Source organism: Limulus polyphemus, unplaced genomic scaffold (genome assembly GCF_000517525.1).
Source record: "Limulus polyphemus unplaced genomic scaffold, Limulus_polyphemus-2.1.2 Scaffold66, whole genome shotgun sequence".
NCBI lineage: Eukaryota > Metazoa > Arthropoda > Merostomata > Xiphosura > Limulidae > Limulus > Limulus polyphemus.
Window position 1 is genome coordinate 254,360 of NW_013665676.1, and position 11,036 is coordinate 265,395.

The 11,036-nt window shown below is 30.6% G+C and overlaps 1 protein-coding gene across 5 annotated transcripts in view; it reads left to right on the forward strand.

Annotated features, from left to right (window-relative positions):
* LOC106465099 (phospholipase D3-like) overlaps positions 1 to 8,372 on the forward strand; it is a 56,836-nt gene extending 48,464 nt beyond the window's left edge. For all 5 annotated transcript variants that reach the window (XM_022393390.1, XM_013925298.2, XM_022393409.1 and 2 more), the window contains exons 6-10: positions 421 to 621; positions 2,951 to 3,090; positions 4,779 to 4,938; positions 7,255 to 7,357; positions 7,581 to 8,372. In XM_022393390.1, coding sequence (XP_022249098.1) covers positions 421 to 621; positions 2,951 to 3,090; positions 4,779 to 4,938; positions 7,255 to 7,357; positions 7,581 to 7,762 — 786 coding nt within the window. In that variant the 3' untranslated portion in view covers positions 7,763 to 8,372. The remainder of the gene's footprint in view (positions 1 to 420; positions 622 to 2,950; positions 3,091 to 4,778; positions 4,939 to 7,254; positions 7,358 to 7,580) is intronic.
* The last annotated feature ends 2,664 nt before the right edge of the window (positions 8,373 to 11,036 follow it).

Below are 11,036 nucleotides of genomic sequence, written 5' to 3' on the forward strand. Positions count from 1 at the left end.
GTTTCAAAACTAGGGATATAACAGAAATTTATTCTGCATGCTTGAAAGATTACTCTAGTTATGTGACTTTGAACAATACTGGATGACATAAATATCGAAATGGATTACAAGTTATATAAGTACACCTAGTAGACTATACTTCATTTGTTCCAGGTTTAGGGTTGTGATATCATGAGATGTTATATTGTGACTTTATTTTAGGCTTGTGTAAGGCGGTAATTAATTCTTTATGTTATTGTCATTAAGTGGATAATTAGTCACAAAACAAATAATCAAAACATTTCAGAGGTGTGGGCGCCAAAAGTGTCTTTGCCACCAGGTTCTGAGAACCCTTGCTAAGCCACCGGAAATTAGTTCTAAGTACTGTATTTATTATTATGTTTTTATTGGTATAACTTTTTTTTTTTACCAATCTCACAGGTTAAAGAACTTGGAGTGATAGTGTACAATTGTAGTTGTCTAGCAACAGACCTTGCTAAGATATTTGAAGTGTACTGGATGTTGGGAAAAAAAGGAGCTGACATTCCTTCAACATGGCCATCTTCTCTTTATACCAACATCAATGCTGAAACACCATTAGCTGTGTCAATGAATGATACATTAACCAGTGTCTATCTGTCTGTGAGTGTTGATATGACTCTTGAAATTTTAATAATATTACAGTTTTGTGAGAGTATAAATGCCAGATAAATAATTACATAAATAATTTCCCAAGAAATATTTTTATGATAAAATAGCTCCATGTCACATATATAACATTATTCGATCATTGTAATATTTCAATATTTTTATGTCTAGGTTTCAAATACAATTTTTAAGGTAGAAATGCTTTACTTTCTAATTCCCAGCCTAGTAATTCTTGTTGTTATATTGCACACGAGAGTGGCCAAATTAATAAATAAACAATGTATGTTAATGTAACCTTTCTGATAGCTTGAGTATATTTTTCCTTAATATGTGTAAAGTATTATTTAATTTTGAAAAATGATTAAGTTTAACAGTTTATTTTAGTACTTCTTTAATGCAAATATACATTTTTTTTTATTTTACTGGATCTTCGAAATCATTTTCCTGGTTTTTTTTCTAGGTATTCCATAAAAACCTGAGCAGTTTATTATTTATTTCAGATCTGTAAGTTTCAGGGTAACAAATAATAATCTTATACTTAGTGTCACGTATTAGAAATAATTTGGTTTAATGTTTAGAACGTAATGCTGAAAAAAAAGATGCACTTTTCGCACTAAGTAGTTTTTTTTTAAAAGATAATTCAGGCTGGTTTCATGTAGTTTTATAAAAGCTTTTCTAAATATCTGTAATATGATTACATCTACTTGCACAATAGTTGGTACACTCTTTCTATGCATTTGCTAGCTGATTGAGTGTATTTGTTTATTACAGATAACCATGTGAATCTGTTTACAAACTTCTTTTTTAAAAAAACACTACTTTCGTTAATTTACATAGCACTATCAAGTGTATTCAGTTGTGTAGTTTATTTTCAAGTTTATATGTATGTATGTATATATATATATATATTCATGATGTCAAAAAACATGTAGGTTCAATAAGTCCTGATACAAAATTATAACCCTACAACCCAATCACTTTTGAAAAGTGGACCTATCTTCTTCAGGGGCAAACTGGGAGTCTGTGTTTAGATTAGCGATACAATAAGCTTCTTTTACCTCTCTTTCAGCTTTGGTTTTGAATCCTGTTGCAGTGGAGATGAGAGTAACATCATTAATGGAATGACTGGGTTGGTTAAAGTGTTGAGCAAAAAGGATATCTTTTTAGGTATTAATAGAAAAGTTATGGTTGTTGAAACATTCTTTAAGAGTTGTTTGTGTATGTCATATATATTGGTGATTGCATTTTTTACACTGTATAAGGTAAATGATGTTTTGTGTTACGCGAGTTATTTCTTTGAATATTTTAAAGTTTCTTTGGTTGTGCTTGTCAGAAAATGAATCAGTAGTTTTTATGAACTCGCAGATTTGACAATGAGCTTTATTGCATGGATGACAACCATTTTATGTTTGGATATAATTCACTTTTGTGTGAACAAGGATATCTTTTAGAGCTCTGCTTTTTTGGAAGAAGTAAACAGGAACTTCAGGAAATATCTGTTTAAGGCCATTGCTCAGTTGTAGGAGATGGAAATGTTTTTTCAGTTTGCTCCTGAAGAAGAAAGGTCCACCTTTAGAAAGCAATAGGTTATAGGGTTTTTATCATTTCATATATACATATATATATATATATATATAGTTTATTTCAGTAATTCTAAAGTTATTGCACTTATTTGTACTAACTACATGTAAGCAAGGGAATTGAAATCAAATTATTTTCTAAAAACAAACCTTTTTTTTATTTACCTTACAATGTCATGCATGTATATATATTAAGCCTAAGGAAGTCCTCCCAAGTGTTCATAAGCTTTATTTCAGCTATGAAATACACAATATTATTACAGTTATATCATTGAAAAATAGCTTACAAAGTAATAGATATATTCTAGATTGTAAAGAAACTGAATACCTGTGGCTCAGGCTCTTACTTGGAAAGGCTCTGAAACTTCCTACTAATTGAAAAATGGGTGTATACATGCCCACTTCCTGTTTATGGCTTTTGATATACTTTTTGGCAGGATGTCTTAGGTCACAACCCACTTCCAAGAATGAATTTGTTAAAAAAAAGTCATTATTGCATAGAAAGATCAATACAAACAAGAAGTTATATGATTCAGAACATTGTACCTTTACATGATAGAAAAACAACTTAGATCACAGGGGCTACTCATGAAATTTTACATTTCCTATTCAGAAATGTAATAACTACATAAAAGTACTATTTGCACTTATTTTACATTTAATTGGAAAAATGTTGCCATGAAAGCTTCATTTTATGTATTAAGATAAATTTAAATAGTTTCCTTTATTTTTATTTGTTACAGAGTTCACCACCACAGTTTTGTCCTAATGGAAGAACTAATGACATTGACAGTATCCTAGATGTGATCAGTAAAGCACAGAAATACATTTATGTGGCTGTTATGGATTATTTTCCAAGTACACTGTATACAGAAAACAAACGGTAATGTATACTAAAAACAGAAGTTAACAACATTAACCTAATGAATATAAAACTAATCTCAAAGTATTTTTATTAATATTACTAGTCAGGTAAAATCTTGCTTATGTTCTTTACATATTAAAATAAATATACATATATATTTTATATATTCACATTTGATCTCCACTGTTGTTGGTACCTCTGAAAATTTGAAAAATAACCCGTAGTTTAAAACAAGTGACATTCTTGGAGTTCAGTTATTAAGAATAAATTGTTTTGTTTGCTACCATATTCAATATAACAAACAATTTTATTATAAATGTGCAATAGAATGAAAGATAAATAATTATTTATTTATTTTGTTATTGAATATTTTTATAAATTTACATTTAAATCTTTATAGCTGTTAAACTATTAGAAGTTTTAAAGATAGTAATTCATACTGAGGCAAGGCATGGCCTAATGGTTAGCATGCAGGATTGTGAATTTGAGGGTCCATGGTTCATGTCTTATTACTGCAAAATTATACTCCAAACTCTGAGGCTGTGGGTTCAATATAAGAGTGATAATAAAATCCCAGCATTCAATTAGAGTAGTCCAAGAGATGATAGTGGGTGGAGTCAACAGCCTTCCCTCATTTATCAGTTGAAAATTAAGGATGGCTATGCACAGATAGCACTTGTGTAGTTTTGTGCAAACATCTGAAACAAACAGTAATTAATACTGACAGTTAAAAGTATTGACATTTAATTGATTATTTAACAAGCATTTTTTTAGTTTTACAAACTCACAATAATCTTGCCAAATAATTAATTTTTCAAAAAGTGTAAAACTAGGTTTTAGATTATACTGGTTAGCAGACTTGAATTGATAGAAGTAATTTGGAAGTCCTTAATAAATCATTATTTAAGAAATCCTTTTTTCATATATGAATCACTTAAACAAAAATTTAAAGTTGCTAACTCTTTAAATGTCAAACATTATTTATGGTGTATGTATATATTTTTGTGTCATGATAGATATCTGTGCTATGAAAACTTTCAAATTAAGATATTGTTTTCAAATTGAATTTAACGTATTCGGTTATTTCACATGCCCCATGAGCGTAATTAGTAATTATGTAAAAGAATGTTATTGAAATTTACTCTGCACATAATGTATTTTGAATGAATATTATTTAGTGTGTACTGATTGAATGTTATCATAATGTGTACTGGAAAAAAACAAACATACCTTATAAATAGAAAAGACTTTCAATCACTGGCATATCCAGGAATTTGAAATGAGGGAGCAAGTCTTAACATTCATATTTGCATATAATTTCTATGTATTTTGATAATATTTAAATTTTAGTTTGGTTAAATGAGTGTTATAACATGTCACTTTATTGATGTCACTCAGCTACCGCGAATATGCTGAAGTTGGAATTTTGGAAACCGTTAATAGGATTTTGAGTGAGCTAGATGTAAGTTGAAGCTAAAGAACATAAAACTACGAAAATTTACATAGCGAAATTAGGAATTGTAGGGAAAAACTGGTGAAAAGTACAAGACCAAAGGGGGGGCATGCCCCCTCTCGCTATTTCAGTGCTTACAGTGGTGTACTATTTTGTACATTCAGTTAAGGGATTAGAAGTTAGTTTATTTCACAGTTTTGTAGTGCAATTGTTTACGTTTTACAAGTTGTAACAATTTCCATTTTTACCATAGATACTGGCCTATCATTGATGATGCTCTTAGAAAAGCTGCAGTTGAAAGACAAATACATGTGCGTCTCTTAGCCAGTTGGTGGAATCATACACGTTCTTCTATGATATACTTCCTTCGTTCTTTGGCTGTCTTGAACAGCAGTGATTCTTATATTGAAGTGGTGAGTCATCAGTTTCTAATTTAGAAAAAAGTTGAAAATGCAAGTTTTTTCCACTGCAAGAACAAAAAATATACTAGTTATGATTATTTGTAATAACTGTGTCATGCTCAAATGCCATAAGATGTGGCATGATTGTGTAATGTTATGTTTCTGCTCGTTTGTTAATTTTCAGTATAAATTATTTCCGAGGAACTTCGGCGATGCAAGTCCTATCTTAATTAAAACTAGTTAAATTTTTTCTTGATACAGCTTTTTAGTACACAGCATTTCCACTGTCACTTTAGACTTAACAACCTTTATAACACACGCTATAAATCACAGTGATTCACACACACTTTACTTATGGTGCTTACTGTTCGCTTGACTCAATTATCTATCTCTTCAATCTATCTATCTCTGCCCTTTTGTGCTGGTTTTTCTCTCCAGGCTTATATGCTAAAAAAGAGGCCGCCTTGAACAAACTCGGGCCTCCCTGATAATTCATGATCCTTCGAGAAACTCCAACGCACATGCTCCCAGCATCACGCGATTTTGGCTGTCATAACAGTAAGGCTCGTGAACACTATCTTGGTGCATTTGTTCCTCTAATTTGTCTGAAAGTTTTAATTGAAAACATATATTTGCAACGAATTTTTGTTTTTTGATACTTATTGTATTTTTACTGATTTTGATTTGAACATAATATACTGTCACTTTTTTATTTCTTCATATATTTCTGAATATTTCATAGGATAGTAAACCATCGTTTATGAAGACAAAATGAAATAAAACTTTAATCTTGAAAAAGGTGTATGAAATTCATCAAACTTTTCAGTGTCAGCATTTTGAGTTCAAGACACCAAGTAAATGGTATTAACTGATATTATACGTATGTTTTTCAGAATGACTTAATTAATTTTCATAACAATTAAATTTTTTATCTACTTGAAACTTTAGACTAGATATTTTACAAATTGCTAAATTGTTTAAAATATCTTTTAGGATTTAATTAAAAACTTGTAGTTTTATTTTTGTACTCATTCAGTGTTAAGTATGTATTGAGGTTTTGATTTCATGATGTAGAAGAAAGTGATACTATTGAACTGTTATTTTAATTACCGTGTTTAAATGAATAAGAAATATCTGTTTATAGAAACACAAAAAAGCACGCTGTTAGCATAGGGGTATAGTTTCTTGTTATACTGGAAACATATATTATTCTTTTATTATAGGGGTTTATTTTCTTGTTCTTACAGTGAAAACATATGAAAGTAAAGTGAGGTTATTATGTTATATGAAAATAATATTGACTATGCAAGTCAACAAGTCATGCAACAACCACAGCTGCTCTAAAGCTAAGGTGTAATGGAATGTATCAGTACTACATTTTGACAATAATTACACTGAAAAGTTATTGCTTTTGGTAGGGTATGTAACAGCTTTTTCCAATACTCAGGTCTTAAAGATGCATTCAGACTGCGATTTATAAAGTATGAGTATATTCCTTTCATTGGAAAACAAAGGAACATGGATCAACTTTGGGTACAAGATCCATTCATAAAAGACCTGTAATAAGTCTTGTCCCTGTCATGGTAAGCAAGATGAGGTATCTTGTAATAGGTGAGATTCCACAAACAGAAAGATCAGTGGCCAAAGCCAACCATATATGCCCTTGACAACAGTGTAAAACATAATAGAGAAGGATCTCTTCCTGGGAAAAGTGACAGAAATTGCTATCACAACATATATATGCAACTTTTATATACTGTAAGAATGAAATGGATATGCATGCTTTTTCAAATGGAAAAATACTGGTCGCTAAAGGAAACTTGTATGGATTTCTGTGCAACTACTGTTGAAATGTCTACAGGAAAAACACTATGCTTATTTACTAGATGGATTATGGAAAGCTTTTATGGAAGAATGACATGCTTTGGATACAACAGCCTTATGACAGAGCCTTTTGTAATAGAAACTAAGTTGCATGACTATTTTCAAAATGTATGATCGATCATCAGAATCAGACAAAGAACGATTAAACATAGGAATATGGACTAATTATGTGATGAGATTCCAAAATCATTTTAATTTAACATTTTCAACCTCTGTATTCTGTTAGCTTAAAGGTTTATATTTTTGTTCTTACAATGAAACATGTGAAAGTATTTTATTAGCATACTTGTTTATTTTCTTGTTCTTAAAATGGAAACTTTTGAAATAATTCTTTTAGCATAGAGGTTTATTTTGTTATTCTTGCAATGAAATACTTGAAATTGTTCTAATAGCATAAGGGTTATTTCCATTTCTTTCAATCACTTATAAATATTTTCCTTTCAGAAACTTTTTATAGTGCCATCTTACTCTGAAGCTCAAGGAAAAATTCCCTTTGCTCGAGTCAATCACAACAAATATATGGTCACAGATAACTCTGCATATATTGGTAAAGCCTTTCTTTGCTTTCTCTACAAATTTACACTTGAAATGTATCTTGTAACATTTTATACAATAATACACAAAACAGAATTTGAGAATACATTTTTTTATCATTTTGTAGTTATGTATTATAACCTAAATAAAAACATTAATAATCTGTGGCATCAACATATGATAAAGAACCTCAAATCTATACATATGAACTTCTGTCTGTTTTTATTTGGCATTAGGAACATCTAACTGGTCTGGAGACTACTTTATCAACACTGGTGGGATTGGTTTTATTTTAAATCAATCACAAACTGGAACAGCTTCCAGTCAACCAATCACAGAGCAATTGACTGCTGTTTTTGAAAGAGACTGGTTTTCAGAATTTGCCCATTCACTTTCAGAATTTGAAGAATATGGTTGAAATAAATAACTTTTTTCAAATATGGATGCATAATGTAAATGTATTAAATAATGTAAAAAGTTTAAAAAAAACAGAGAATGAAGGACCAAAGATATTTAACTGGTTGTATTTTTTTAGCTTAAAATGGTGGATATTTTTAAAAAACAATAATCACAATGAAAATTTTTATTGTAGAAATTTTATGTCTTAATTTATCACTGATTACTTATTTTACACAATTACAAATTGTACACAATGTTAAGAATTTTTAACAAACAGTTTTGAGTCTGCGAGGTGATTGTGACATATATGTGTATATATATGCAATATGCATATACACACATTTTTTAATCATATTATTTTAATGCTAACTAATACTAAAACATATGTTTCAGTTGGTATATAATAGAAAAAGTTGTAAATGAAGATGGCAATTGTAAAATAAGGACAGTGTTTCCATAATGTATATAACTTTTGATGCTCTGCAATGCCATGTTAGATAGCTAGGCACATTCATGTACTTTGTATAGTCTTTAAGTATTCATATTTTTACTCTTAAATATATTATATCACTGTTATTGCTAAGTAGTACAGCATTTTATTTGAGTTTTAACATTCCACTATAAAAAAGTGTCAACACTTATTAATAAAAACTTTTGATCTTTGTTTCTATTGACTACTGTCTTTTTGTGTATATTTTATCCAGTATCTATATGCTGATACTTCTGTAAACTTGTGACTTCTTTGGGAGAAAAACACATATGTTAGAAATAATTTTATGATATTAAATAATAATAATAAAACAAATTACTGAGACAGATATTTTTCTAAAAGTTTAAAACGTGAATGTGGACTTTGTGTACTAGTTATTTGATACATGCCATTCTTCAAATAACATTAAATGTTAATGATTGTAAGTATGATATTCAATATGCAAATTTCAGAACATTTTTACAAATTCTCACGCTATATAGAACAAGCTTGAGGTGCAACTCAAACTTCTTAAAATACTAATGACAAACCTCTTGTATTTATTGAAGTAAAATACACAGGCCTAATGTTAAACTGAGAGGAAAACAGCTCGTAAAACTAGATTTAATATACAAAACAAGGTATATGTTTTAATAAAATCTTTGAAAACTTCAGCTTCTAATCATTGTATAAACCTTAGGTAAATGAAAAATTTAATGTTGTAAAATGACAATTTGTTGACAAGTATAAATAGTCTTAGCAACATTAATGATTACATCTTTCAAATAACTTGGACATGAAACAGCAGCTTGTATCTTTTCATGATATTCAAAGCCCAATTTACAGTTAACAATATGAAAACACAAATAAACAATGTTTCCAAAGAACATGCATCAGACATGCTGTGAAAAATTGTCTTTTATAAGACAGTCACTTATGTTGATTAATTGACAAATAAGTCTTTGGGGTTTGCAGCAAAAAGAGGCATATGATTGCACTAGCACTTTGTATTAGTACTTAGTTCATTGGATGTGTTTTATTGCAAACCCTTAACCTTCTTCAGAGGTAGGATTAGCCTGAAGATTTTGGAATTTAATGAAATATTCCATGAGTATTGCTCCTTGTCATATAATATTTGGCTTTGTTCACTTGATACCAATGCTTAATGGAGATGCTTGGGAACTAGGGGCATTTCTGGTAGACTTGTTAGAGAGGTTGTGATTTTACTTAGTTCTCTTGAAATACTGATTCCATATTCACAGATGGAAGCCACTGATTAGATAAGATGAGGCGACTGTTAAATCTTTTATTGTAAAATTGTTTGAATTATCAAAAGTACTGTCTGTGAGTTTAGACATTCTGTCCTCTTCCCTAACAAAAAGCATAAAATATTTTACATTGTGCTTGCCAAAGGAGGCATTGTCCATTCCACACATGCATTTTCATGAGCAACAAACTGAATTGATGGCTTTCCAGGCCATCTTGGTGGTTCAAAATTATGATAAAACCATCTAGCTTATCTCTCACTTCATTTCCTTTTAAAATGTAAAAACCCCAAGTGTCATTTGATAAGGCAAAGTCCTGAAAGTTTATCACATTTTTTTTGCATTTCATCAAAAAGACAAATGATTCCTCTGTGTATCAGTACTCAAGCAAACATCAATGTCACCAACTTGTGACTCTAGGTATTTTGCCAAAGCTTTCCTCTGGGATATTTGACTAAAGAACAAATCATTTAACTACATATGTAACTGGGATTGAATACAACCATAGGCAACTCTTTCCCAGATACATGGGTGATATCTCCCATGTATTGTATGGTCTTAGTCAATATTTTTATTCCAAGTTCCTTTTTTCCAACCATACAAAAGGTTTCCTACAGCCAAGTGGGGACAGCTCTATGTTTGTGAATATTGTTACCACAGCGGAAGTCGCGTGATGCTGGAAGCATGCGCACTGGAGTTTCTAGAATTATCGGGGAATCCCGCGAAGCCCCGAGTATTTGCTAGACGACCTCTTTTTTAGTATATAAGCCTGGCAAAGAAAGCCAGCGAGATAGGCAGATAGATCGAAGAGATAGATAGATAGTGGAGTCAAGCGAATAGTAGGCACCATAAGTAAAGTGTGTGAATCACTGTGATTTATAACGTGTGTTATAAACGTTGTTAAGTATAAAGTGACTGTGGAAATTCTGTGTATTATAATGTTGTATCGAGAAAGAATAAACTAGTTTTAATTAAAAAAGGACTTGTATCGCTGAAGAATTTATACCGGAAATTAACAAACAAGCAGATACGCAACAAATTGGTGTCAGAGAGTGGGAAGGAAAAGAAATAAAAATGGAAACGAGAGGTGGCAAATCAAACTAAAACTTAGCAGATTTGATGGCAGCAATACAAGAACAGCAAAAGAAACAAGAAGAGAGACAACAGCAGTGGCAAGAAAACCTGCAACAGTGGCAGCTCGAACAGCAAAGTAAACAAGAGAGATTACAGCAGTTGTTGGAGGAAAAAGAAAAGAAACAAGAAGAGAGGCTACAGCAGTGGTTGGAGGAGAAAGAAAATAAACAAAAAAGAGACTACAGCAATGGTTGGAGAAGAAAGAAAAGAAACAAGAAGAACGAGAAAATAAACGAGAAGAGAGACTACAGCAATGGTTGGAGGAGAAAGAAAATAAACAAGAAGAAATTATCTTACAGTTAAGAGAAAGCCAGCATACTCAAATGGAAAAGAAAGTTTGATTACATTTAATTAAATGTAAGGATTACGGTTGTGCTTTAACTTATACATACATATATGACTGGGATAATATCAAATGGAAAAAT